Source organism: Sus scrofa, chromosome 12 (assembly GCF_054392235.1).
Source record: "Sus scrofa isolate SSC_HxYL_T2T_F1_AM1 chromosome 12, Sscrofa_HxYL_maternal_Yorkshire_Landrace_v2.0, whole genome shotgun sequence".
In the NCBI taxonomy this organism is placed as follows: Eukaryota; Metazoa; Chordata; class Mammalia; order Artiodactyla; family Suidae; genus Sus; species Sus scrofa.
Genome location: NC_139394.1, coordinates 5,377,651 through 5,405,470, shown reverse-complemented (window position 1 = coordinate 5,405,470; position 27,820 = coordinate 5,377,651). Strand labels below are relative to the sequence as shown.

The following is a 27,820-nucleotide window of genomic DNA, read 5'->3' as shown; positions in this document are numbered from 1 at the left end:
GCCGGATCCTTAACCCACTGAGCGAGGCCAGGGATTGAACCTGCTTCTTCATGGATCCTAGTCAGACTCATTTCTGCTGAGCCGTGATGAGCACTCCAAGCCAAGGCTTTTTACATGAAATTCATTTGGTGTTTAAAGGAGAGGCAGGAAAACGAAAACTCTCAAAGATGTGCCTCGTTGTTGAGCATAGGGCACTTTGGTAAGGGTGTGGCTATTAGCCAGGTGGGCGCCTGCTGTGGAAACACAGGCTGCACCTGTCCGGATTGGAAGAACCGTGTCAGAGAAAGGTGTGTGTGTTGGGGCGGGGAGGGGGGGTCCCATGCTTGCCTGGTTCTCTTGGCCAGCCTTGAATGTGGTAACTGGTTCCAGGTGGTGGAAATGGAACAGGACCGGGAAGCCCAGGCAGGTGCAAGGTGGGTGGGGCTGGGTCCTGGGCTTTGTCTTCGGGTGTTTGTGGAACCTGGGGTGAGGGTGTACCAAGGCCAAGGCTCCAGGGTCGTTGCACAGAACAACAGCTGCTTCCAATCAACAGCCCCATTCCCCAGAGAAGTTACTGGAATAGAGGTTGCAGCTTAGGCGCTGCTGCTCCATCCAGCCCCTTGGTGCAGCTGCTGCTGATGGCTCTGTGGCTTCTGCTCCATCTTGCCTTCCTCAGGCTCAGTACCACTCAACCCTTGACCCAGGTGCACAGCTTCAGCAAACCAGTGGCTGGTAGGTAGAAAGCATAAGGTCTTGAGCTTCAGGATCTGGGTCCCAGGGCACTGGCTGACCTTGACCTCCATCCCTCAGACCGGCCATTCTTCTTCAACCTCAACTCATCCCGCAACATTCAGGAACCCATCCAGATCCCCAACAACGGAAGCGCGCCCCTGCTTGTGGATGTGCAGGTGTTTGTGTCCAACGTGTTTAACGTGGTAAGTGCCCTCAGGCTGTGGAGGATTCAGGGGCCCCCAGGGGGGGCGTGGAACAGACCTGGCCCAGCCAGTGCTGGGGTCTCTTGCCTTGTTACATACGCCCACCCTCACAGTGACACACGGCCCCTTCCCCAGGACATTCTGCGCTACACCATGTCCTCCACGCTGCTGCTTCAGCTGGTGAGCACACACGCTTGGGGGGTCAGTTGAGGGTGGGGAGGGAGAGCCTGGGGGTCTGGCAGAGTACTGGCCTTCATCGACCTGCCCAGCGGGGGCACATGTGTACAGAGAGTGGGAGCCTTAGGAGCATCCTTGTGTCCCCAGTCCTGGCTGGACACTCGCCTGGCCTGGAACTCGCCTGGACCCCGGCATGGCCCAGTCACGCTGCCCTTGGAATCTTTCTGGATGCCAGGACTCACTATCCGGGAGGCGTAAGTGACACGGGGTTCTTGTCCCAGGGAACTGGCCGGGCGTATCCCTCTCTAGTCCCCTTTTAGAGCCAGAAGGTCCTTAGTGAGCATTCCCCTCCTGGTGACCCCACCAGACTTTGGGTACGACTGCCGTGCCTCACACGGCCCTATGTTCTGGAACCCCGAGGGCAGTGGGTGGCAGCTGGGCACATGCAGGTGCCCCCCACCCCGCTTCTGAGGAGGAGCCGGGCCTCTGGCTGTCATGCCTTTCCCTCTGCAGGCTCTGGGTGAACTGGCAGAACGAGAGCCCCCAGGCCCAAGTGGACCGGGACGGCCACATCGAGCTCTACCTGGCCCTCACCACCGAGACCAACTGTGACCTTGAGCTCTTCCACTTCCCCAGAGACGAGAGCGAGTGCAACCTCAGCTTCTTCGCTTTCAGCAACACTGGTTGGTGCTGTCAGGACGGGGGCTGGGGGATGAGGGGTGGCGGAAGGGGAAGCCTTGGGCCTCCAGCATAGGCCGTTGACATGACTCCATGCAGGGCTGCTGCATCTGTGTTCACACCAGTCTACCCTGAGGCTTAACGGAGCTTCTTTGACCCTGCGCCTCCCAGGCACACGGCAGCCCCACCTCCTGGTTCTCCACTGCTCTAGGCTGCAGCCTAACTTCAATCTTCTCTCCTCCCTCACAACCCCCACCCCGAGCTACTCCGGAGCAACTGCCTCCCAGCAGCCAGGCCCAAACTTGTGTCAAGCCCAGAGGTTCAGATGGCTGCGGCCTCCTTCCTGGAAGCCTCTCCAAGGTGTAGCCACCCCATGCATATCCCACAAACCCGGCAGCTTGACAGAGAAGTCCCACCTCCCCTTACAGCCCTCCCCTCTGGGAAATAACACAGCAGCTGCCCCCTGAATCCTATGTCAAGGGTGAGATGATATACTGGTGAGTCTGTGACCGCGTCCCCCTCCGAGTGGTGCAAAGTGCATTTATTTTTACAATGAAAATTCATCTATGCATCTGTAAAGGCTCTTCCTCTAACTGGAGAAAACGGGGTACTGCAAAAATCAGTTTGGAAAGCTCTTGTAAAGACCAGTTTCTTTGGGTCTGTCCCCCACCGCCGTCAGACATCCTCCCTGGGCTCCAGCTGTCCCCGCCCCCGCGGGGGCGGGGCTGTTTGTTTCCTAGTTCACGGCTCTCACCTCCGCCCCGCCCCTCACGCCCCTTCAGTGATGGAGCTGGAGTTCCGGGTCCTGGCGGTGAACGAGATTGTGAGTGTCAAGCGGGAATATGTGGTTCGGGATTTGAGAGCCCAGGTCCCACCCTGGCAGCTGGTGCCCTGCTTCCAGGTGACGGTGAGTCAGGAGGTGGCTGCCCCACGGCCGAGGGGGGCACCGAGACGCCCCACGACACCACCCTTCTCCCGCCCGCCCCCACGCACCCCCCAGGAAAGCCCTGACTTCCTTCCTTCCAGTTGCGCCTGGAGAACACGGCGCTCAAGACCATCATAGCGCTACTGGTGCCCGGGGAGGCGCTGCTGCTGGCTGACCTGTGCGGGGGGCTGCTGCCCCTCAGGACCGAGCGCATTGCCTACAAGGTGACCCTGCTGCTGGGCTACCTCGTCTTCCACTCCTCCCTTGTGCAGGGCCTGCCCAGCTCCTCCTCCTGCAACCCACTGCTCAGTAAGCCCCAAGCCCTCGCCCGGCCACAGCGGCTGTCCCCCGAGCCAGGGTGCCTCTGCTCGAGCCCCGCACGCTCAAGGCCAGGCCTGGCCCTGACTTTCCTTCCCCTCCCACCCAGTTTACTACTTCACCGTCCTGCTGCTGCTGCTCTTCATCAGCACCATGGAGACTGTGCTGCTGGCCGCGCTGCTGGCCCGTGGCAACCTCAAGGCAGAGAGCGGCCCCGGCCCCAGCCCAGCTCCAGCTCCGAGAGGGGCACAGCAAGCCCATGGGCAGCCAGGGGCTAATCCTGAAGGTGGGCAGGGCCTGGGGGCCTTCCTGGGGGGCTGCTGAGGAACAAGGCCTTGGGGCAGAGCTGGCAGGCGGCACACTTGGGCTTGGGGCCACCAGGCTTAGAGGTTTCCACCCACATTCTGCTGGCCCACTGGCCCTGGGCTCCACCACGGCGGCCCTTGGCAGCAGCAGATCTGGATCAGGGAGCAGGGTTCGCCTCCCTAAAGGCCGGGGCGTGACTTCAGACTCCCTGGGCTAACCCTCTGCCTGAGAGCCTCTTCCCGCGGGCATGTCTACATCACAGGGGGACCTAGAATGGGCCAGGCCCAAATGTTCATTAGTTGTGACTCTGACAACCAGTGAGCATGTGCTGGAGCGTGCAGGCTGGCTGAGCCCTGGGTACACCTGCTTTCCCTGCCTCTCCCCGCAGCAGCCCCCAGAGGAGTCAAGGGGCCAGCAAAGAGCTGGGTCGAGGCTGCTGACCACACGTTCTTCCTGGTGTATGTGGCGGGGATGCTGTGTAGCCAGTTCATCTTCCTTGCACTCTGGAAGTGGGGGACATGCAAGTCTGACCCAGCCCCCGGGGAGGGCGCGCCCCATGGCGGGAAGCCCAGGCTGTAACGAGGAGGGGCTGCAGACCTGGGGGGGGGGCAGGTCTGGCGGGGAGGGCTGTGACAGGGTCTCCGGAGAGAGGCGGAGGGAGGTCGACCCTCTTCCCTAAGCCTCGAGGACTCCAGCCACCCCGAGCTCTCCCTTCTGTTAGTGCGAGCGGGCAGAGTGTGGAATAAACCCATCACCCAAGTGCAAGGGCATCTCAAGGGTCTGTGTTCACGGAGCTCAGCTGCTCACACTTGTCAACATAAGTGGGGCTCCGTCTCACGCCCCCGATTCCCACTCTGCTCCTGAAGGGTTCACCCCTGTCCGCTGGTCACCCGCCCCACATGCAGCCTAGCTGCTCCTTCTGCAGCCACTGCTGCTTGGCCGTGGGCCAGAGCACTGGGGACTGGGTGACAGGTGCCTAAGTGGCCGCACAGGGTGGTTGGGACTCCTGTGCACCCCTGTGGGGTGCTGGCTCTGAGGGCTGGGGAGAGGGCATTCCTGCTCTGGTCACTGGGGGTGGGGGGGGAGTTTCGGGAGCAGGACGCCCCCAGACTGCAGGACCGTGAGGACAGGGGATGCGTTCCCTGCACTGGATCTGGCAGCTCAGTTGTGGGGGCTTTTTCTCCACATGCCTGGGGAAAGGGGCAGAGGTGGGCTGCCCTGCCCTCCTGCTCCTGTACACGCAAGGCAGTGTGGGCCCAGACCCATCCTGCTTCTCTGCCCTTCTGGTCTTGAAGTCATCATGTGGCCCCTACAGGCTGCGGTCAGGGTCACAAAACCCAGGCACGGAGGAGGACCCCCCCACCTCGGGTTCTGGGGGCGCACGGGCTGGGTGGGGGACGGGGGCTTTGAGAGGAAGCGCAGACCAGGACTCGACGTGACGGAGAAAGACGGCTGTCTCAAAGGATGCCACGCTCCCGGGGCCCGAGGCTGGTTAACACGGGTTTATCTGTCCGGTAACATGGCTGGTCTGGCAGAGCCGGGCGGGGCGGCGGCCGCTCAGGCGGAGGTGTCAAACAGGCGATCGATCATGTCGCCCACCTGCTCAACGCGGTACTTGATGTACTTCTCGGGGTTCTTGGTGAAGGGCACGCTGCCGTACCTGACCAGGCACCGGGGTCAGCGGGGGCGGCCCCCAGCTCCGGCTCAGCGCCCTCCTGATGGGGTGCCCCTGAGTGACGTCCACGTCTGACCCCGCACCAAAGCCCCGGGCACTGGATCTGCCCCCCAAACCCACCACCCTCCCTGTGTTTTCTTTCTTCTTCTTTTTTGGCTGTGCTTGTGGCATGTGAAAGTTCCTGGGCCAGGGATTGAACCCGCATCACAGCAGTGACCTGGGCCGCGGCAGGGACAATGCCGGATCCTTAACCACTAGGTCACCAGGGAACCCCTCCATGTTTTCTTGGAGAAGAGCCCAGAGGCCCAGCTGGGGCAGGGGGAGCGCAGGCCTGGGGAGACAGGCTCAGGACTCACCTGTGCAGAAAGGCCCCGTAGGTCTCCTTCACGATGTTTTTCTGGGCTTGGCGGATCTTGTCTCTCTGCTCTGTGTCGGGAATGGCCCAGGCCTTCTGGATCTTGCACAGTTCTTCAAGGCCATCGTTGAAGCCCTGGCCGCCCAAAAGGTGGAAAAAGAAGTGACCCGGAGGCCAGCGTTTGGGTCTGTGTGGCTATGGCAGCAGCAGCAGCAGCAGCGATCGGGCGGGGAGAGGGTCCTGACTCACCTTAAAACGCTCCTTGATCACCTGCCGCTCCTTGTCCCGCAGCTTCGAGACAGAAAGCAGTTCTCAGAGCGGTGGCGCCCTTCCCCTGCTCCCTCCCCAAACACCAAGGCCAGCGCCCTCCTCCCCATCCCCGAGGTCCCATCCCGAGGGCCCCAGGCATCCTTTACTCTCTCAGGCCAGTTGGACGCTGGCTTGTCCCTTTTGTCCCAGAGACACAACAGAAAGCATCGTGTCTGCCAGACACCCCTCCCCAGCCCGGCCCTTCAGCCCACCTTGACTCCGGGTTGGAACACAGGTAGATTCTTCTCAGTGAGGTAGTCCGTCACCTTTAACCAGCTGCCAGGCAGGGAGAGAAGCGGGGGCACGGAAGGGGCAGCCTCAGGCAGCTGCTCCTTCCCTGGGGCTGGATGGTTGGGGTTTTTTGCTTTTGTTTTTAATTTCTGGATCTACGGAGGGGAGGTGGGGAGGGAGGGAATCGATCTGGGTCACAACTAAGCAAAACAGAGCTCAGACTCGTCCTTGGGAAGAAAAATGTTCCATCTGCTCACTTTTAAAATAAAGAACAGGAAACTCAATACATTGAACCAGCGCTTTCAAGTACACTCACGTCAATATACCTAATTAAGACAGAGAAGCAGATGAGAAAGAAAGGAGAGCGCGGAGGGCAGATAAATGAGAAGGGAGAGAGAGACACACTCCTGGGGAAGAAACGCACAAAGGGAGAGAGATGCCCAAACTCAGAAATAGGGGGGAAAAAAAAGGAGTTCCCGCTGTGGCTCAGTGGTTAATGAATCCGACCAGCATCCATGAGGACGCGGCTTCGATCCCTGGTCCCGCTCAGTGGGTTAAGGATCTGGCATTGCCATGAGCTGTGGTGTAGGTCCCAGATGTGGCTCGGATCCCGCGTGGCTGTGGCTGTGGTGGAGGCCGGCAGTTGCAGCTCCGATTTGACCCCTGGCCTGGGAACCTCCATGTGCCGCCACTGGTGCGGCCCTGAAAGACCAAAAAATAAATAAATAAATAAGCGACAGGAGGAGAGGAGCACAAAGCCCTGTCGAGAGGCTCAGCCCAGTTCGAGTGCCCTTGCGACCCTGCTCTTCCCTCGGTCTAAATGTTCCCGACATGTCTGCTGGGTCACCCTTGGCAGGCTCCCGTGCCACGGCTGGCCAAACAGCCCCCGGGGGGCGGGGACTGGTGGGGAAGGGGGCTTCCGCTCCACCCCGCGCAGGGGTGGGACCATCACAGGGGCTGTCACTGACCCCACTCCTGCTGGGCCCGGGGTGGTTCTGAGGCTGAGAAGGAAGGGGTGGGTGGGTACCCGGGCGAGGGGAGGGGGCGGGTGCCCACCTGCGCTGGTAGGTCTGGATCTGCTGTTCGATGTGCTCCCGGTAGGAGCGCTCGGCAGTCTTCTGGGTCACGGCCACCAGCTGGATCAGCTCAGACCTGGGGCGGGGTGGGGTGCGGGGGAGAAGGGGAGAGAGAGGAGGACAGAAAGGCTGCCGGCTCCGCGGCCACGCCGGTGGGGCCCCGCGGCCCCAGCAGGCCGGGCGGGGCGGGGGAGGCCCGGGCGGGGCGGGGAGGCCCGGGCGGGGTGGGGGAGGCCCGGGCGGGGCGGGGGAGGCCCGGGCGGGGCGGGGGAGGCCCCTTACTTCTCCAGGGCCTTGAGGATGTAGTTGTAGTTGTTGTGCAGGAAGACGGCGCTCAGGGCCGGGTCCTCGTACACCTTGGACTTGCTCAGTAAGTTCAGCTGCAGGTTGCCCAGCACTTTACCTGCACAGGGAAGGATGCGGCCATGCCCACCAAGGCAGCTGGACCAAAGGGGGCCCACAAACCAACTCCCACCTGTTGCTCCTTGTCCCTCCCCAATTCCAGAGCCCATGGACCTCAGGACCCTTGGCCCAGCCCCCGCAGACCCTGAACCAGAGGGAAGGCTGCACGTCTGAAGGTCAGGGGCGCTCAGGAGCAGGACGGGAACAGCAGCAGAGCACAAAGGGGAGCGGCAGAGAGAGGCAGGGAGCCCGGGCGCAGGAGCACTCACAGATATAGGTGCTCAGCAGGCGCTTGCTGAACTCCGAGTTGTAGCTGGTGGCTGAGGAGCTGGTCTCTGCGAGAGGAGAAGGCCTGTTACTGCAGCCTGTCCCGGCCGCTGACCCTCTCTGGCCTCCCCTGGCCCACGGAGCAGCTGGGTGCTGAGCCGCAGGGCTCCCTCCCGCCGCCGGGCGCTCCCTTGGGCCTCTTCCCATCATAGGATCAGCAGGAAGGCTGGCAGGACAGCAGGGGGCACGCCCTGAGCCCTAGCCCCAAATCAGATCCAGGCTGGCTGGTTTCTACAAGGCTCTCTTATCCCAGGTGACAGCAACAGAGACTTAGAATAGGCTCTGCATGGCCTCCTGAACCCTCCTGAACAGCCCTCCTGAACGGACCTGCTGCCTGCACAGAGCAGAAGGCCAGCCGAGGGGCAAGCGGGGAGGGGGACAGGTAGGGGAGGGGGCCGGGAGGGGCTGGGCCAGCCTGGAGGGTGTACTGAGGGCGCTGGACACAGCAGGATCCCGCCTGGAGAAGCCCAGGGACAGAAAGTAGCCATCAGGGAGCTGAGAGGGTTGGGAACACGCTGAAGGAACCCGTGTCCCCTCTGACTCCTTCCCCAGCAGGTCCCGGGTCTGTCCAGGGGCCTCTGTCCCCAGGGAAACGTCACCCACGGGGCTCCAGAGGGGGAGGATGGGGCCACCGAGCCCTGCCGCTTACCTCGGGGGTCTAAAGGAATATTGTATGTGTCCCCAAGAACTACGGAGTGAGAGGCAGTGAGCACAGAGGGGAAGGGGGGGAGGAGAGACAAGGAGGGAGAAAGATGCGAAGTGCAAAAACAGGTTAGAAACGGCCGCGCCCTCCAGCCAGGCAGCCCCACTCCCCACGACGCCCAAACACAGGCAGCAGGGCAGCGTCACGCTGCACAAAGGGGACAGCGGGAAAACCGCAGGCCAGAGGCTGCTCCTTGGCTCCCTGCCCAAGCAACCGGGGTGAAAGGGGGAAGCCTGGGGACACCAGCAAGCTGCACCAGGTCTCTGTGCTAACGCGCTAATCCCCCGAGCCCCAGTCCCGGGGCGGCGGTCAAGGGAGGAGGCCGGGCTGGCCCTGAGATGCCGGCCCCTGACGGGGTCAACGGCGTGACACTCATTAGGAGGACAGGTGACACATGAGGAGCCGGGAAACGCAGGGGGGGGGGAAGGGCAGGAAGGGCACCTTCAAACAAGCGCATTCTCTCCAGAGTGAGGACAGCGGGAGGAGCCCAGAGGGGATGGAGGCCACGAGAGGTGGTCTAACCGCCCCCCCACCTTCCTGATGCTCAGCTCGGGGCGGGGGTGGGGGTGGAAATCTCCTCACCCAGAGGGGGCCAGTGCCCCTGGAGGGGGGCTAAGCCCACATCTCCAGGCAAGAGAGAGGAGTGGGGCCCCGGGCCCCGCTGGGAGGTGCCCAGTACCTTGGGAGGCCAGCATGGCGCCTGCTGTCTCCTGGAAGTCCAGGAGCTGCTGCAGGAAGAGGATGGCCTGCAGGGGCAGCAGACAGGTCCAGGAAGAAGGTCAAAGGCAGGACCCACCTGCCACGAGGTCAGGTCACTTCCCACGATTCACCCCTTCTGACCCCTTTGGGGCAGGTGCAGCACCAGGGGTCCGCCCAGTGGAAAGGGGGCTGCCAACTTTGTGATTCACCCTGTGGGTCTGGCCTCTGGGTGCTGGCGGCACTAAGCGGGTCCCTCCTGCCATCTGGGCACCCTTGGTGAAGGCTCCGGGCCAGGCTGGGCCCCCTCCCCGCCCTGGGTGTCCCCACCCAGCACCTACGTTGCTTGTGAGTTCGTGCACGGTGCCATCCTTGGGCATGTTGTATTCTTTGTCTGGGTCGTTCTGTGGGAAAAAACAGCCCCACTCCCTGAGACGGCTCCCAAGGAGGCCCTGAGCCCACCCTGTGCCGCCGGCAGGCTCCTGGCGCCACCTCCTGGCAGACAGATGTCAGCACACCCCTCAAGCTCAAGGGCGACCTGACAAGTGAGGCAGGAGCTTCAAGCCTGGGGTGGGGGCCCCTGGAAGAAAGGGAGGCCCGTGGGTACTGGCAGGAGACCAGAGGCACAGCCCACTTCCCCCCCTTCCTTCCGGGAGGCCCGCTCTGGAGTTCCCAGGCCGGGTCACCGGCTGGCCTGGCGGCAGCGGAGAAGAAAGGGCACCTTGATGTTGTCGGCGAAGTCCTCCAGCGCTTTGGCTCCGACAGTCTCCATGGCGGTGATGAGGCCGGGCAGCTTGTTCTTGGTGCTGGCGGCCGTGCCCTGAGGAAGCACGTGGCTGCACAGGTGCCAGGGCCTGGGCCGCAGGCTGCACATGGAGCCCTGCTCCTTCCAGCTGCTTCCTGGCCCGTCACCCCAGGGGACTGTCTCTCTCCTTCACGCCCCCTGCGAGCCCCCCAGACGCCCCGGGCGCTGCGGAAGTGGCTGCCATTCATCCTCGGAGCCGGGGCGTGGGGGCCGAGAACCACGGTTCCCTTGGGAGGGTGCGCCGGGCGGGCGGCAGGATTCCTCCCCGCCACTGTCCCCGAGGGCCTCCTCACCCACATACCTGGAGCACCTGGTCAAACTCCGGCTTGGTCTGCTTGAGGTGCCGCAGGATGGGGAAGACGGTGAGCACGGCCGAGAAGTCGTGCCGGATGATGGCCTTGCGGGCGGCGGCCACAATGTTCTCCCCTTCCAGCATCAGCCCGTCCAGGGCATCCTGAGGGAGCGGGGCCAGGGCAGGGCTCAGGGGAGGGGGCCGACGGCTGGTTCCCAGGGACGGCGAGGCCGCCGGCAGGAGCCTGGGGGGACGCTGGCCTCTGACGGGGAGGTCCCGACGGGGCACGGCGCCCAGGACAGACCCCCGGGATGGCGGGAAGGGTGGTGGGCTGGAGCCGAGGGCTGTGGACCACGGGCCTGGCCCACACGCAAGCTTCTGCAGGGACAGCTCTTGCTGGGGCATCTGGTCAGGGCCCCGGGGCGGGGTGGGACCTGGATCAAAGAGTCGAAGGTCTTTTTCTGATGGTGCTCGGGGATGACGTCGGTCAGCAGCTGGTACTCGCTCTGGGCCAGCTTGACGAAGGCGCTGACGCAGTGGATGTAGGCGTCGGTCTCCACGTCCAGCATGTCGTCTCTTCCTGGGGGGGGGCAGACAGCGTGGGGCCTGAGCCACTGGTTTGGGGGCAGCCCCTCTCCCTGCGGAGGGAGGGCACGAGTCTCCCCAGCTCCCGGCCTCCGGCCAGACCAGCAGCAGACGAGGAGGGGGACTCTGCCGGCAGAAAGCTGAGAGGACTCCCGCGGGCCTGGCAGGGTTGGAGGGAGACACAGGGGCTGGGTCCAGCCTTGGCCCTAGCTTCACTGTCAGCTCCACCACGGACAGAGTTTACGCCCGAGTATTGGGTACTAGACGGAGAAAAGGCTAACACACGTCTGACCCCAGGACTGAGGATTCCGGATGGGACCAAAAGAGGTTGCCCAGGGACAGGCAAGTGGCAGTGACCACCTCAAGGAGGCGGGCACCACCATCGTCTATCTCAGAAAATGCTGGCAGTCAACAGCCCAAGCCAGGCCTTCTAGAACATATAAAAAGGCGGTGGGCTCTGGTCCATGAGCCTAGCTGGCGTGGGGTCAAACCTGGAGAGGAGGCCCTGTGCGCCCCAGAGAGAGGGCTCTCTGGTCGTCTGCTGCCCCAGGAGGAGACCAGGTCCTTCTAGAGGAGGCTGGGGCAGGGGTGCCTGCAGGCAACCTGGTTCTGTGTGCCAAGGGATGGGCTTTGAGGAGGAGTCAGAGCCTCGGAGCCGATGCTGGAGTCAGGTGGTGGCGCTCCCTGCCCTCTCTGCCCGCCTTCCGAGAAGCGGCAACGTCTCCCCGGGCCCTGGGAGCCAGGCGTGCACTCCCATCTGGAGAGAGGCAAGGAGACAGACCGAGTGCCCAAAAGAGAGAAAGAGACCAGAGAGAGAGGGGGCGAGTAGGCCTGGCTCATCCTTGGAGCGGAGCGGCCCGGCTGGGGCTGCGTGAATGCAGTGGTGGCTGCCGGCGGGCTGGGCCGAGGGACTCAACTGCCAGCGGCCCGTGCTTGTCAGTCAGGGCCTCAGACAGGTGCTTAACTCGGAAATCATGCTGGTGACCTTTCGAGACGTCGGCCGCAAACACAGGCAGCATTTGTCCAGGGGTGGGGAGGCTGCCTCTAGGGGGACTGGGAAGAAGCCCTCGATCTCTGGGGGGACGTGAGATGGGGTGGGGGGGTATGGGAGGGGGGCTCGGGGCCTCAGACCACCCTGGGAACAGCCATTTCAAGCCTGACGTGCAGTGCCCCGGCCACCCTCAGGGGCTGGTTTCCCCAAGCCCGGAGCACCATGAAGGCGTCGGAAGAGTTCCTGCCACTTCAGACGCTCGGCCCCAGGAGCTTTATCTCATCAGACAGAGAAATGCCACTGCCAAGGGCATGGGGACAGCCTTCTTTTGTTCCCCAAGGCCACTCCTTTTTTTTTTTTTTTTTGCTTTTCAGGGCCACACCTGCGGCATATGGAAACTCCAAGCTAGGGGTCGAATCAGAGCTGCAGCTGCCGACCGACCGCCGCAGCCACGGCAATGTGGGATCCGAGCCGCGTCTGCGACTTACACCACAGCTCACAGCAATGCCGGATCCCTGACCCACTCAGCAGGGCCAGGGATCAAACCTGCATCTTCACGGATGCTGGTCAGATTCGCTTCCGCTGTGCCACAACGAGAACTCCCAGGGCTGCTCTTTTGAAGGAGGGCCTGGTCTACCAGGGCAGGGCCATCCCTCCTCTGACGGGAAGAAAGGAGGGACACGGCATACGGGCTGCCTGTCCCCGTGTGGCACACGCTCCCCTATTTTTTTTTTAATGCCACACCTGTGGCATATGGACGTTCCCAGGCTAGGGGGTCGAATCAGAGCTACGGCTGCCGGCCTATGCGGGATCCAAGCCATGTTGGTGACCTACACCACAGCGCACGGCAACGCTGGATCCTTAACCCACTGAGCGAGGCTTAAGCGATCGAACCCACATGCTCATGGATACTGGTTGGATTCATTACAGCTGAGCCACAGTGGGAACTCCATATGCTCCCCTTTCCAAAGGAGGCCTAGGATGGCTTGGTCCTGCCACTGTTGGTCTGAGCGTGAAAGGGCTGCCCCATAACCAAGAACTTTCTCTGAGTTCAAACAGGAGACAAGGACAGAGACAGGGTGGGGAGGGAGCGGGAAGCCTCGGGGAGGGCAGAGCTGCCGTCAGCCAGACAGGACCAGGCCGAGGGCCACGAAACCTGTCCCCGAGCCAGCAGCCCAGGGCCCTGCTGTTCCCACCCCGGCTCCCCTCTCAGGGTTGCTCCCGAGGCCCTCTGGGGGGTTGGAGGCTCTGCCCTGCCTCGGGAGTGGACACACAGAGGAGGAGGAGGGAACAGGCAAGGAACACGGGGCGGGGGGGGGGATTACCTTCCAGAGGAATGAGGTTAGAGCCCCCCTTTTTCCCATCTAGACCATGCTGGGAATACTGTTTCAGAAGGTTCTGAGCCTTACGGATCGTCCCTGTCACCAGAGCCACACAGAGAGAAGGTAAGAAGACCTGGGAAACGAGTGAGAGAAAACAGCAGCAGCCCCCACCTGCCCCAGGCCCACGCCCGTCCCCCAGGCCGCCCTCCCTGCAGGCCCCTCCCGGACCTCCACCCGCGGGAGGAGTTGCGGGAACGGAGGCGTTTCACTCCTCAGGAGGAGCTCCTGATTCTGCCGCTCACCCTCGTCATTCCAGATCTGAGCTCTTGTGTGTGTGTGTCTCTCTAAGCCCCCACCTGCCGCATATGGACGGTGCCAGGCTAGGGGAGCTGCAGCTGCTGGCCTGCACACCACAGCCTCAGAAATGCAGGATCCAAGCCACTCTGCCACCTACACCGCAGCTCGAGGCCATGCCAGATCCTTAACCCACTGAACGAGGCCAGGGATCGAACCTGCGTCTTCATGGATACTAGTCAGGTTTGTAACCCACTGAGCCACAAGGGGGAACTCCTGGATCTGAGCTCGTTTTCGGCAGTGCAGAGGGTGAAGGCGATGAGATGGGTAAGGATCCATGGGAGGGGCCGACAATTAAAAACAGTGCTGAGTGGCACTGACTCAGAAGACAGCGGCTCAGGACGGAGGAGCTGGTGCCCACTAGCTCTTACACCCAGAGGGCACAACCAGGTGGCAGAGCCTGGGGGCACTCCCCTCCCCCCACCCACCCTCCCCCTGCCGCTAGATGGCAGGCAGCCTTCTCTGGGCACGCTCAGTGTCAGGACGTGGCCAAACAGGAGTCCAATGGAGAGCAGAGCCTGGGAGTTGGCGAGATGGGATAGAGCTTCCCCAGGAGAGCAATGCCCAGGAGGGCAGGCTTGGAGACAGGAGGGCAGGCTTGGAGACAGGAGGGCAGGCTTGGAGACAGGAGGGCAGGCAGACTGGCCCCACACACCAGGGGAGTGACCTGAGCCACCAAAGCAACTGGGAAAAATGCAAAAGCCAAGAAGTTAACAGAGGCCACCTCACGGATGGCTGGAGGGAGGGCAGCAGGAGCAAGCACACGCTCCAGGCACAGGGGCAGAAACCAACAGCTCGTGTCCCGAGTGAGAACAACGGAAGCAACTCCGCAGCACCCGCAGCTCCTGGGTCAGCTGCCTCCGTGGGAACGAGACATCTCAGGGCAGAAACCGTGGGGAAATATAAAAACAGCACCGAAAACAGACATGCGCAGCTGCCCCGATAACCAGATGGGCCGGGGCCGGGGAGGCAGCCCTGAGTGGGATCTGGTCCCTTTTCCCTGGAGACGCCCAGGTCCTCCACCGCAGCTCTGAACACGGGGAGCCTGCTGGGGTCCTGGCAGCTCCCCAAAGGACTGAGGGAGAGGGGACGGCGTCTGGAGCGGCTCTGTTTGTGCCAACCACAATTAGTTACTCATGAGCCAGTGTGCGGCTCCAGCCCGGCACCTGTCTCGCTGTGTTCTCCTCCTTCAGCAAGTAGTCCTGCTAATGAGCGATTCAGATTCCCGCCCCACAACCAACTAGGAGCAGATGGGCCCGCCGGGCCATCAGGAGCCTCGCCAGCACACTGGCATGTATGTGGGTCGGGGACGCTGATCTGGCAGCCGCTAAAGCCATCAGGTGCCCAGTTACCACGGATGTTGCTGAGGCTGGTGTCTCGTTACCCCCGAGGCCACCCTGCCCCTCTCCTCAAGAGCTGGGGGCCTGCCTCTAGCTCCCAACATCGGACCAGAGCCCCAAGGTTCCGGACAACCCTTGAAACCCCAAAGAAACCAGAGGGACGCTCACAGCCGGCGTTTTCCTGCTAGGGCTACAGGGCTGGGATGGATGAGGTCCACTGGGAGCCCAGAGATCAGATCTCTGGTCCCTGCATGGCCAGCAGCATCCTGCATGTGGCCTGGGTCCCAGGCCTCCAGGGGTCCCAGAGGAGACAGAGGGGAAGAAAGCACAGCCCGGCCGGGGCCCAGCAGCCTCGTTGAAACAGCCGCAGCCCAATGCACGAGGCACAGGCACGAACCAGGCCTCGAGCAGGCAGCTGCGGCTGCCCTGACTGGCTTGTAGAGTCCCTGACCGTGGCAGGTTCTCCGAGGGAGCAGCCAGGAGAGCCAAGCTGGAGGGGAAGGCTGTGCACTTTCTGCTGGGCTGCCCGGCCTCTGGACCTTGACGCTGTGCCTCTGCGGGCAGCCTCTGCCATTTCTCTAAGCCCTGAACAAAGCGCTGGGGAGGAGCAGATGCTCGGGCCACTGTGAGCAGATCTGCTGCTCTCTGAGAGGCCGGGCAGCTCGGGAAAACACTGTCCCAAGGGACAGGTCCCAGAGCAGCTGGATGGGGTGGGCGAAAGTGGGAGCAGCCCCAGGGCTCGCTGGCTCTCTCTCCTGGTGCCTGCAGCCTCTCCGCTGGAACCTCCCACCCCGGCCTCTCGAAGGCAACCCCTCTCAGCAGCCAGAACAGCCAGGCTTGCCAAGCCGAAGCTGACACACAGGGACACTGTCACCTGGAGCAGAGACTACAGGGGACAGGATGATGGGAAGAAGGACAGACAGTGAGCTGTTCGCCCAGGCCAACCAACAAGCCACATCCCAGGCCTCTTCCACCTCAATGCCCCTCCCTCAACTCTCCCACCGCAAGGCACCAACTTCTTGCGGAGCCCAAAAGCCAGGTGAGGGTCTTTGGAGAGGATGGCCTGGGATGGTTTTCTTTCTGGACTGACTGTAAAAGCATAAACTTTCCTGTATCTACTTTTTTTTTTTTGCCATGGCTGAGGCATGTGGAAATTCCCGGGCCAGGGATCGAACCTGCGCCACAATAGTAACCAGAGCCACAGCAGTGACAACACCAGATCCTTAACCCTTTGAGCCACCAGGGAACTCCTCTGCTCTCCACTTCTTAGCTACTCATCACTTCAGGCCACTCTGGCTTTCTGGGAGGTGAAGGCTGCAGTGCCCGCCCCTCACCCTGCACCCCTGACACCCTGCCCCAATCTCACAGCTGGGTGGCAGCAGCATGCCTGGCCTCCCAACAGGACACTAGAGGGAGAGGATGGGGGCCCAATAAGTGGCTCTGCTCCGGCACCCCTGTCACCCCACGTCTCCGTGCTGTGACCCTCCACTCCAAGGACACTTATATAAGCCCTAGACTCGGCTGGGTGGAGAGAGGAGCTCTCTTGGGGGGCGGACACCTGCCTGCTGTCCTGTGCCCCTACAGTCAGGGGCTACCGTGAGGACAAACCCTAGGGCCCTGGCGCCGCCCACCCCGGGGTAGGTGGCCAAAGGCCACCCAGGTCCCACAGCCTTCTGGCGGGTTCTGAAGTGGGCCAGGGTGGGGGCTCACCTGGCCGCTTGACTGGCTTCTTGGTGGGTGTGTCTTTCCTCTTGTTGGGGATGGCGGGGGAGTAGGGAACCCCAGAGGAAGAACTGCTCTTCCGGAAGTGCTCCTTCAGGCCTTTGATGGAGCGGTCCAGCTGGCTCGAGCGGATCTGGTAGTAGACGTTCATGAAATCTGCGGACAGACGGGTGACAGCTGGGGTCCCTGCCCCCGCCAGACCCCGGGGCCCCCCTCCCCCGCCAGAGGCAGCTCCAGAGGGCAGCAGCAGGCCCGCTCTTTCCACTTGCAGACCCTTTCCCAGCAGCCTCGTGGCCTCGTCCTGCATCTGGAAAAGCCTTAAAAGGGAAGACATTTCCCCACAGAACCAATAATTCGTTGTAAGTTCTGAAGGTGAGGGGTTTTTTTTCTTTTAGAATTTTTTTTTTTATTATAGTTGATCTACAACGTTCTGTCAATTTCTGCTGGGCAGGTAAGTTTTTGAGATTTTAAGAAAATAGAAAATTAGCAGCCGGATTCAACTTGGTAATGTATTCTTTTTTATCTTGTTCAGCCACACCCACGGCACATGGAGGTTTCTGGGCCAGGGATCAAATCTGAGTTGCAGCTTCGAACTATGCCATCGCTGTGGCAACGCTGGGTCCTTAACCACTGCACTTGCCGGGGATTGAACCTGCGCCACCACTGGATCCTTAATCTACTGTGCCACAGCGGGCACTCCTCGACTTGGTAAATTTATAGGTGGTAAAGAGACAACGAATGTCACTGAGTGAAAAAACACACCATCTCTTTAGCCATGAACGAAGTGCAAATTTAAAAAAACTAGAGGACCGTGGCAGCCCTGTTAAATAGCTAAGATAAGCAAAATTAATGAAGAAGAAATAACTGCAGGGTTGTCAACAGGTCAGCAGACTGGTCCCATCTACCTGGAGAGGAACTCGAGACGGCAAGAAGGTTACAGATCTGTTCAGACAGTTCTACCTGATAACCGTACCTTTGAGAAAATACACCCAAAGAACTCCCTAAATAAGAAGAGCAATGGGAGTTCCCATCATGGCACAGAGGAAAGGAATCTGACTAGGAACCATGAGGTTGCAGGTTCGATCCCCCCTGGCCTCGCTCAGTGGGTTAAGGATCCGGCATTGCCATCAGCTGTGGTGTAGGTCACAGATGTGGCTTGGATCCTGCGTTGCTGCAGCTGTGGGGTAGACTGGCAACTGTAGCTCTGATTCAACCCCTAGCCTGGGAACCTCCATATGCCATGGGCGCAGCCCTAAAGAAAACTGGACAATCCAAAAATGCAAACGAGCCTGGAGAAGTATGGATGCTGTGGTACATTTCAGCAGGTCCCAACAAGTGTATCCCAAGGAACCCCATGTGAAAAACGGACCAGTGCACAGAGGCTCTGGCCGAAGGGGGTTGAGGGGTCTGAAGGCGGCCACTGGCCTCTCTCTTATCCCAAGGGAGCTCCTGAAAAGCTCCCACGTGCCCTCGGCTCCCACGGAGCAGCTTGTGAGCCACAAATGTGACTGTGTGGTTAGGAGAGGCTGTCCTGAGACTCAGCAGCACGTTGCCCCAGCGGGAAGGCAGGGGCAGTGATGACACACTCTGACAACTTGGTATGTGTGCAATTTAACAGAGAGAAAAGGAGTTCCCATTGTGGCGCAGTGGAAACGAATCCGACTAGGAACCATGAGGTTGTGGGTTCGATCCCTGGCCTCGATCAATGGGTTAAGGATCCAGCGTTGCTATGGCTGTGGTGTAGGCTGGCAGCTACAGCTCTGATTAGACCCCTAGCCTGGGAACCTCCATATGCCGCGGGTGCGGCCCTATAGAGACAAAAGGCAAAAACAAAACAAAAAACAGAGAAAAGAAGAGTTTAGAGACTAAAAAGCTTAAAATTGAATATTCGTTAGAATTTTAGGGGTTTTGTTTCTGGTTTTGGCTGCACCTGTGGTATGTGGAAGTTCTAGGGCCAGGGACTGAACCCCCGCCACAGCAGTGACCCAAGCTGCTACAGTGACAACACTGGATCCTTAATTAACCACAAGAGAACTTCTGAGGTTTTGTTGTTGTTTTTTTTTAATTTTTGTTTAACTTAGGATTTTTTTTTTTTAAAGTCTGGGACTGGCTAAAGAAATGATGGTACCACCACACCATGGAATATTATGCAACCGTTAAAAACAGTGAAGCAAATATACACGTAATGATATGGAAAATTCTCAAGGCATATCACTAAGTTAAAAACAAAAGCCAAAAAAACAGCATAGGACAGAGGATGGCATGTGCTCCTTCCCACCTGGGGATGAGGAGAGGAAACGCCACACACATACTCTCTGTGTCTGTCTGTCTGTCTGTCTCTCTCTCTCTCTCTCACACACACACACACACACACAGAGCTGCATACCATTTTTCTGAAGGGTATAACTAATCTCAGCAGCACTCATCTTTGGTTTATGACACTGTAAGTATCAGGGAAGTGGGGAGGTGGACTTAACGCTTTTCACCTAAGCTTTGCTGTGCCGTTTGAATTTTTTTCCCCTCATTAAAGTTCCTGGGCCAGGGATCGAATCTGAGCTGCAGCCGCCACCTATGCCACAGCTGTGGCAACAATCGCTCTTTAGCCCACAGCACTGGGCTGCGGGTCGAACTTGTGCCTCCACAGCAATCCAAGCTGCTGCAGATACAATGTTGGATCCGGGACCCCTGAGCCATAGCGGGACCTCCTGAAATTTTTATAATTAATCCAAAAAATTAAATAAATAGGAAAGTTAGGTATATGAAGAAATGCTTGGGGTGAGCTAGGCTCTCAATTTGATACATAAGCTACAAATTTATTACTCATATTGCTTCCTACTGAACTCCTTTTTCTTCAAAGAAATGCAGGTGGATGAGAGACACCGACGGGAAAGGCCCCCTCCTCTGGCCCCGCGCGGGGCCCTGCTGCCCGGGCGTCTCACCTTGGTTGCGGCCGTATTCCACCAGCCAGCGGGCGATGCGGATCACGTCCTGCAGCACGCTCTCGGGCAGGTGCTCCAGGGGCACCTCGTCCGGCACCTCCAGGTCGTCCTCGCCACTGATCAGATCCAGGATGAGCACGGGCGACACGACCTTGCTGTGCCGGGTCATCAGGCTGCGGAACTCAGACTCCAGCGACTCCTTCCCCCGTTCAAACAGCAGCTTCTACGGGGTCAGGGAGGGAGGGAGGGAGGGCTGGGCTGCTGCTCCAGAGCTCAGCTGGCCCTCGCCTCCCCACCCTCTCCCCTCGCCTTCCTGATCCTGGGCCTCGGCCCTCCCTGCCTGCACTTCCTTCTTGCCGGAGAAGAAATGCTGGGAAGCCTTCCTCGATCATTTCTTTCGCCTTGTGTGCTCTTAAAATGTACACTCTCGGGTGAAACCCAGAGAGTTTTACAAGAAGGAGGTGCTTTACAAATATCAGCAGATGATTTTCTCGCTGCACCATTCATTTGTGTTCTTGCTTGAAAAGGTTTTGCAGGGAGTTCCTGTCTTGGCGCAGCGGAAACGAATCCGACTAGGAACCGTGAGGTTGCGGGTTCGATCCCTGGCCTTGCTCAGTGGGTTAAGGATCCGGCATTGCTGTGAGCTATGGTGTAGGTCGCAGATGAGGCTCAGATCCCGCATTGCTGTGGCTGTGGTGTGGGCTGGCGGCCATAGCTCCGGTTGGACCCCTGGCCTTGGAACCTCCATGTGCCACAGGTGTAGCCCTAAAAAGACAAAAGACAAAAAAAAAAGAAAAGGTTTTGCAGAAGAAGAAAAACAGATACACTGGACTATGTCAAGTTCAAAACTTTCATGCTGCAAATGATACCATGAAAAAAGTGAAAAGGGAGTTCCCGTAGTGGCTCAGTGGTAAGGAATCTGACTAGTAACCATGAGGACACAGGTTCGATCCCCCACCTTGCTCAGTGGGTTAACGATCCGGCATTGCCGTGAGCTGTAGTGTAGGCTGGCAGCTGTAGCTTTAATTCGACCCCTGGCCTGGGGACTTACTTCCATGTGCCGCGGGGGTGGCCCTAAAAAAGGCAAAAAGAAAAAGAAAAAGTGAAAAGTGAAAAGACAACCCATGGAATGAGAGAAAATGCTTGCAAATTGTGTATCTTATGGGAGACAGGTATCCAGGGCAGGTAAGAGACCTGGAAGCAGAAGTCCACACCACAGCAGGTGCTCAGGGTGCCATGCAACACTGTTCATGACAGCCCCAAAGGGGCGTGTCCACCAGCGAGGAACGGATGCATGAAACGTGGCAGATGCTTACACTGCAGCAGGATTCAGCCACCCGATGGAAGGAGGCACTGACAAGGGCCGCCACATGGAAGGACCTTGAAAGCACTCTGCTGAGTGAAGGCCAGACGGGAGAGGTCACGTATACTGCAGGCTTCCACTTACATGAGGTCCAAAGCAGGCAACATTTTCCAGCTGCATATGCTGGTTCCCAGGCTACGAGTCGAATGGGGGATACGGCTGCTGGCCTACCCCACAGCCACAGCGAGGTGGGACCTGAGCATCAGCATCCCACACCAGAAGTCCCGGCAATGCCGGATCCTCAACCCACCAAGCGAAGCCAGGGATCGAACCCGCATCCTCGTGGATGCTAGTCGGGTTTGTTAACTGCTGAGCCAGGAACAGGCAAATTTAGAGAGAGGAAATAGAGCAGTGATCATCAGAGGCTGGGTGGACGGGAGGGCAGGGAAGAAGAGTGACGGCCAGCGGGTTCTGGTTTTTGGGGGGGCGACGGGAACATTGTAAAGTTTATTTTGGTGATGTCGCACAACTCTGCGATTACATGAGGACCAATGAATGTGATACTTTAAGGGGGCAAATTTCACGGTACGTGAATTCTATCTCAGTAGAGATGTTTTAATTTGGGTTTTTTGTTTGTTTCTTTCTTTCCTTGTTGTGGCCACACTTGCAGCCTGCGGAAGTTCCCAGGCCAGGGATCAAACCTGTGCCACAGCAGTAGCCAGAGCCGCAGCAGGGACGATGCCAGATCCCTAACCTGCTGAGCCACCAGGGAACTCCTGAAGATGTTATAAAAACAGAGGACCTGGAGTGTTTCTGCTCAAGTGAAAAGGAAGCCCCTCGGGGGGGAGGGAGGGAAGGGGTGAACCCATGGTTTTACGCTGTTTGCATTCTCCTCGAGCCCACTCGCACACCCGAGCCCACTCGCTCTGGCACAGAGCTCTTCACTCTGTGATTGAAACCTGGTGGAGACCCGCAAGAACAAAGGTCTCCAGTCCCCGACATGCCAATGTCTGAGTCCAGGCTTCCCACCATCAGCACACTGGTTATACTGGTGTGTTCCCACTGGGGGTAACTGGTGCACCAAGGTATTGATCTCATCAGTCCCCCGGGTAGCCAACGGGCTAGTTACCACCGGCTAGTTACCAGTTTACCCCCGTGTGCCATACAAACAAATATTCCCATTTCTGATGGAGACCATGCTGGAAGATAAGCTGGGAAGCACTGTCCTTCTTCTCCTTTTTTGCCTTTTTAGGGCCGCACCCACAGCATATGGAAGTTCCTAGTCTAGGGGTCGAGTCAGAGCGGCAGCTGCTGGCCCACACCACTGCCAGGAGCAACGCCAGATCAGAGACACATCTGCCACCTACACCACAGCTTATGGCAATACCAGATCCGTAACTCACAGAACACATCCTCATGGATACCAGTCGGGTTCTTAACCTACTAAGCCACAACGGGAACTCTGGGAAGCACTGTTTTGAGTGAGAGCTTCCTGGGTGGGAGAAAGGCGTTTCCCATCTTTGGTCGTGAGCCTATTCCGTCTTCTGGATAAGACCCATACCTCTGGGCTAGAGCTGTGACGCCACCAGGAAGCTGGGCCAGGTGACTTGGTCCAAGGCGGCCTTCCCTCCAATGTTCCTCACCCACTCGGACCTCTGCGCCCCCCGTCTCTCTGGTGGCATGCTCTCCATTCCTCAGTGCGCTGCGTGCACCTCACGCCCCAGCCCTACTCCATCTCCCTCTAGTGACCTAAAGACCCCAACACTTAAACACAAAGATATGACACAAAAAAGCTGAATACAGACATGTGAATGCAGGTTCCTTGGGTAGTCAAATTCACAGGGTCAGAAAGAAGAGGGATCCCAGAATGAAACCCATGTACCTACAGTCAGCTAATCTACGACAAAGGAGGCAAGAATATACAATGGAGAAAAGACAGCCCCTTCAATAAGTGGTGCTGGGAAGACTGGACCGCCACATGTAAAAAAATGAAATTAGAACACTTCCTAGCACCATACACAAAAATAAACTCAAAATGGATTAAAGACTTAAATATAAGACCAGACACTCTTAGAGGAAAACACAGGCCAAACACTCTCCGACATAAACCACAGCAATATCTTCTCGGATCCACCTGCTAGAGTAATGGTAATAAAAACAAAAAATAAATGGGACTTAATTAAAGTTAAAAGCTTCTGCACAGCAAAGGAAACCCTAAACAAAACAAAAAGACAACCCACAGAATGGGAGAAAATACTTGCAAATGAAGCCACTGACAAGGGGTTAATCTCTAAAATTTATAAGCCACCTCCTGCAGCTCAATACAAAAAAAAAACAAAAACAAAAACAAAAACAAAAAACCACCCCATCAAAAAATGAACAGAAGATCTCAAAAGACAATTCTCCAAAGAAGACATACAGATGGCCAAAAAACACATGAAAAGGTGTTCAACATCACAAATTATTAGAGAAATGCAAATCGAAACCACTACGAGATACCACCTTACACTGGCCAGAATGGCCATCATCAAAAAGTCTACAAAAAATAAACGCTGGAAAGGGTGTGGAGAAAAGGGAACCTTGTTACAATGTTGGTAGGAATGTAAATTGGTGCAACCACTGTGGAAAACAGTATGGAGATTCCTCAGAAAACTAAAAGCAGAATTACCATTTGATCCAGCGATCCCACTCCTGGGCATCTATCCAGAGAAAACCATGACTCGAAAAGATACTTGTACTCCAATGTTCACTGCAGCACTATTCGCCATAGCCAAGACATGGAAACAACCTCAATGTCCATGGACAGAGGAGTGGATAACGAAGATGTGGTATATACACCATGGAATATTACTCAGCCGTTAAAAGGAAAGAAATAATGCATCTGCAGCAACATGGATGGACCTAGAAATGGTCATGCTAAGTGAAGTCAGTCAGACGGTGAGACACCCACATCAAATGCTCTCACTTACGTGTGGAATCTAAAAAAAGCACACAATGAACTTCTTTGCAGAACAGACACTGACTCACAGACTGAAAAACTTAGGGTTTCCAAAGGAGACAGGGTGGGGGTGGGGGATGGGCTGGGGGTTTGGGATGGAAATGCTATACAATCTGGTTGTGATGATCACGGCGCAACGATAAATGTAATAAAATTCACTGAGTAATTTTTAAAAAATAAATTAAAAAAAAAGAAGAGTGATGATGGCCAGGGTTGAGGGAGAGGAGAAAGGGAGCTATTGTTGAATGGCTACTGAGTTTCAGTCTGAGATGATGAGAAGAATTCTGGAGGTGGTTGTACAAAAATGTGAATGTAGTCCATGTCACTGAATTATTCACCAAAAAATGGATAAAATGGTAATTTTTTTTTCTTTTTGGCTGTGTCTGAGACATGTGGAAGTTCCCAGGCCAGGGGTTGATCCTGCTACACAGCAGCAACCTGAGCTGCTGCAGTGACAACGCCGGATCCTTAACCTGCTTCACCACAAGGGAACTCCCCAAGACGGCAAATGTTATGTGAGGTATTTTTTGCTACAATAAAAAAAACAAACCAATGCATTTATAAAAATCAAAGGTTAAGGAGTTCCCGTCATGGCGCAGTGGTTAACGAATCCGACTAGGAACCATGAGGTTGCGGGTTTGATCCCTGGCCTTGCTCAGTGGGTTAAGGATCTGGCATTACTGTGAGCTGTGGTGTATGTAGGTCGCAGACGTGGCTCAGATCCCGTGTTGCTGGGGCTCTGGTGTAGACCGGCGGCTACAGCTCCGATTCAACCCCTGGCCTGGGAAACTCCATATGTCGTGGGAGCAGCCCTAGAAATGGCAAAAAGACAAAAAAAAAAAAAAAATCAAATGTTAAATGTATATTGCATATATAACATAATTTAAATTATTAAAATGTAATGGAAAGGTCTATCTGTAATTCCTGAGATGGAGCTCTGAGTGCCCACCATGCGTGTCGTATACTCTATGTTTCTGTTCTATCTCTTACATTCTCCTTTAAGCTGATCCAGGGTCTCTCCTGAGACCATGGCAGAGACTGGTGTCCCCAAACCTGTCACATCACTCTGCTGGCCTCTTACCACTTTGTTGAGCTCTGGGCTGTCTGGGCTGTTGTCCTGGAAATACTCCACAGCCTTCTGAATCTTGGCCATGCTTCCCAGGTACTCCTCCAGCCTCCCTGTGGGGCTGGAAAGGAAAAGAGCTGGATCAGCCTGGGCAGGTGGAAGATGAAGAGGGAGGGCCCCAGGAATGATACCTGGACAGGGGAGAAGAGAATTCACCCAGGCGACCCAAGGTTCAAATACGTTCTACCCCCTCTTCCAAGGCCTGGGGTGGCTGGCCCGGGAGGCGTTAGGCAGGTGACCCTCCGGCCCTGGCTCACCCCTCCCTGATGATCCTCTCAGTGTCACTGGCCACATGGTAGTAGCTAATGACGTGGTCCAGACAGGACAGCGTCTTCTCAACATTCTCCTGCAGCCGCTGCAGGTTCTCCGTCTGTTTGTGCACGGGGATGATGGAATTCTCCAGCTTCATGAGGCGACTCTCAAAGGACGACAGGATAGACACCTGCAGGGGGAGGGCAGCCCCGTGCTCGCAGACCGCCGGGTGGTCCCCAAGCCGCTTCTGCCACCCACCGGGTCTTTGGCATTTGCTGCCTTTTTCTACGGTTTTCTAGACAACCAGGCCCATGAGGGAAGGGACGGGGGACATCTCTTCCCCACTGAATCCCCAGCAGCTACCGCGTGCCCGGCACACAGGAGGTAACCCACATCAATTAATGTGAAGGCAAGCCAGGCATGAAATTAATTCCTCCGCAGATAATCACTTCAGAATGCTTCTCGTCCACCCTCCGAAGCCAAAGCTCAATTTCTATTCTCTCTGGAGCGTTTCTAGACTGAACAGGAAGTAGTTTCATACAGAGTAGCCTCAAATGCATTGCTGGTACCTTCCTAACCCTTTCTAAGGGTGAATCTCATTAAATAAGAACTAGCAGGAGTTCCCGTGATGGCGCAGTGGTTAACGAATCTGACTAGGAACCATGAGGTTGCGGGTTCGGTCCCTGGCCTTGCTCAGTGGGTTAAGGATCCGGCGTTGCCATGAGCTGCGGTGTAGGTCGCAGATGAGGCTGGGATCTGGTGTGGCTGTGGCTGTGGCTGTGGGGTAGGCCAGCAGCTGCAGCTCCGATTCGACCCCTAGCCTGGGAACCTCCATGTGCCACAGGAGCGGCCCTAGAAAAGACAAAAAGAAAAAAAGAAAGAACTAGCAGTTGCTGACTGTGTTACTAAACAGTCTATGTTTTTCCAGTCTCCTCTAGGAATAAGGAAGAAACTCATACTTATTGACACGTCCCTTTGCACTAGCTTCTGTGACCTTCAGAGCTATGGGAGGCTGGCATCATCTCTGTTTCAGCTGACAAGTTAACTGAGGATCAGAGTTACCTGTCAGCAAGCTATACGCGGACAAGTGGAGGGGCAAGGACTAGATCCCAGATCTGACTTCAGAGCTCATTTTACCCCTCAAGCCCTCTGGAGTGAAAGGTGAGTCAGTAATCTCAGAAGGGGTAACCTGCCACTCCTGGGCATCTATCCAGAGAAAACCATGACTCGAAAAGATACTTGTACTCCAATGTGCACTGCAGCACTATACACAATAACCAAGACATGGAAACAACCTAAATGTCCATGGACAGAGGAGTGGATAACGAAGATGTGGTACATATACACCATGGAATATTACTCAGCCGTTAAAAGGAAAGAAAGAACGGCATTTGCAACAACATGGATGGACCTAGAAATGATCATGCTACGTGAAGTGAGTCAGACAGTGAGACACCCACATCAAATGCTCTCACTTATGTGTGGAATCTAAAAAAAGCACACAATGAACTTCTTTGCAGAACAGATGCTGACTCGCAGACTTGGAAAAACTTACGGTTGCCAAAGGAGACAGGTTGGGGGTGGGGGATGGGCTGGGGGTTTGGGATGGAAATGCTATAAAATTTGGTTGTGATGATCGTTGTACAACTATAAACGTAATAAAATTCACTGCGTTAAAAAAAAAAAAAAAATGGAGTTCCCGTCGTGGCGCAGTGGTTAACGAATCCGACTAAGAACCAGGAGGTTGCGGGTTCGGTCCCTGCCCTTGCTCAGTGGGTTAACGATCCGGCGTTGCCGTGAGCTGTGGTGTAGGTTGCAGACGCGGCTCGGATCCCGCGTTGCTGTGGCTCTGGCGTAGGCCGGTGGCTACAGCTGCGATTGGACCCCTAGCCTGGGAACCTCCATATGCCGCGGGAGCGGCCCAAGAAATAGCAACAATAACAACAACAACAACAAAAACAAAAAGACAAAAGACAAAAAAAAAAAAAAGAAGTGGTAACCTGGCCATCCTACCCTCACTTGAATTGAGGGTGACACATGGCCAGCATCCAACCCACTTAGGTCAGTCTCACTAAGTGTTTGCAGAAGGAGAGAAGGAAGCATGGAGAACTTAGGCAGAGATCAGAAAGTCCAGGCCAGCGGGGACTGCAGCATCTGAGGCCAAGGGGCTGACAAGGGGTAAGAGACGTGCCACACTGCTGCGGGAGAAACCCACGCGTCACGGCTGTCACTACCCAGACCAGAACCCCAGCCCTTAGGTCCAGGCACGACCGGGTCGCAGGGTCTCCTCCAGCGCCTGGAAGCCCCCCCAGCTGAGGAGGGGTTACTCACCATGTTCTTGGTGAGCTGGTCGCTCTTCTCCAGACTGTCTCGGATGAAGGACAGCGTCTCCTCCTCCTGGGGGGAGCGCAAAGGAGGACATCACCAGAAGCCGGAGGCTAAAGGAGCTCACCGCTCCCGTGGTCTCGCCCCCTACTCAGTCTCCTGGCAGGGAGTGTCCCCTTCCCACTCCTGACGCCTCCCTGAGTGGATGCCTGGCCCGGATCTCGGCCCCTTCCCCTCCCCCGCCTCCCAGTGCCAGCCCCACCTGCTTCAGCTTGTCCTCGATCTCCCGCCGCCGGGCGGACGCCTCCTGCGGGGGGATCATGGCTTCGACTCTGCGACTCCCACTGCCCAGTACCTCGTCCCAGCTGACCCTC

General features: G+C 57.5%; 2 protein-coding genes across 7 annotated transcripts; one reads left to right on the top strand and one right to left on the bottom strand.

Annotated features, from left to right (window-relative positions):
- The first annotated feature begins 539 nt into the window (after positions 1–539).
- ZACN (zinc activated ion channel) lies at positions 540–4,080 on the top strand. Its single transcript, XM_021066603.2, has 9 exons — positions 540–711; positions 790–914; positions 1,050–1,094; positions 1,239–1,345; positions 1,605–1,774; positions 2,552–2,676; positions 2,796–3,003; positions 3,122–3,298; positions 3,707–4,080. The coding sequence occupies exons 1-9, from the start codon at positions 618–620 to the stop codon at positions 3,895–3,897; spliced, it is 1,242 nt and encodes a 413-aa protein (XP_020922262.2). The 5' UTR covers positions 540–617; the 3' UTR covers positions 3,898–4,080.
- Positions 2,290–27,820, bottom strand: EXOC7 (exocyst complex component 7). 6 transcript variants are annotated; one of them, XM_003357964.5, is made up of 20 exons: positions 27,709–27,820; positions 27,453–27,518; positions 25,127–25,311; positions 24,825–24,930; positions 19,443–19,665; positions 16,492–16,659; positions 13,091–13,183; positions 10,624–10,769; positions 10,199–10,351; positions 9,814–9,912; positions 9,434–9,496; positions 9,076–9,142; positions 8,343–8,381; positions 7,636–7,701; positions 7,247–7,367; positions 6,945–7,040; positions 5,870–5,933; positions 5,598–5,639; positions 5,350–5,483; positions 2,290–4,978 (listed from the first exon to the last, which is right to left on the bottom strand). In XM_003357964.5, the coding sequence occupies exons 1-20, from the start codon at positions 27,766–27,768 to the stop codon at positions 4,876–4,878; spliced, it is 2,094 nt and encodes a 697-aa protein (XP_003358012.3). In that variant the 5' UTR covers positions 27,769–27,820; the 3' UTR covers positions 2,290–4,875. The 6 variants fall into 6 exon arrangements, 4 of the variants coding, with proteins under 4 accessions (XP_003358012.3, XP_003358008.3, XP_005656981.2 ...); XR_014820671.1 differs by lacking the exon at positions 8,343–8,381 and having other exon boundaries at positions 6,945–7,100; positions 7,200–7,367; XM_003357960.5 differs by lacking the exon at positions 8,343–8,381.

Bases quoted from the DNA above. Each gene is read 5' to 3' on its own strand.
- ZACN (XM_021066603.2), top strand. From the start codon at position 618: ATGGCTCTGTGGCTTCTGCTCCATCTTGCCTTCCTCAGGCTCAGTACC. The intron at 712-789 runs GTAGGTAGAAAG...TCCATCCCTCAG, and splicing joins CTTCAGCAAACCAGTGGCTG to ACCGGCCATTCTTCTTCAAC. The intron at 1,775-2,551 runs GTTGGTGCTGTC...ACGCCCCTTCAG, and splicing joins CTTCGCTTTCAGCAACACTG to TGATGGAGCTGGAGTTCCGG.
- EXOC7 (XM_003357964.5), bottom strand. From the start codon at position 27,768: ATGATCCCCCCGCAGGAGGCGTCCGCCCGGCGGCGGGAGATCGAGGAC. The intron at 10,352-10,623 runs GTCCCACCCCGC...CCGCTCCCTCAG, and splicing joins CCTTCGACTCTTTGATCCAG to GATGCCCTGGACGGGCTGAT. The intron at 7,041-7,246 runs GTAAGGGGCCTC...ACCCCGCCCCAG, and splicing joins ATCCTCAAGGCCCTGGAGAA to GTCTGAGCTGATCCAGCTGG.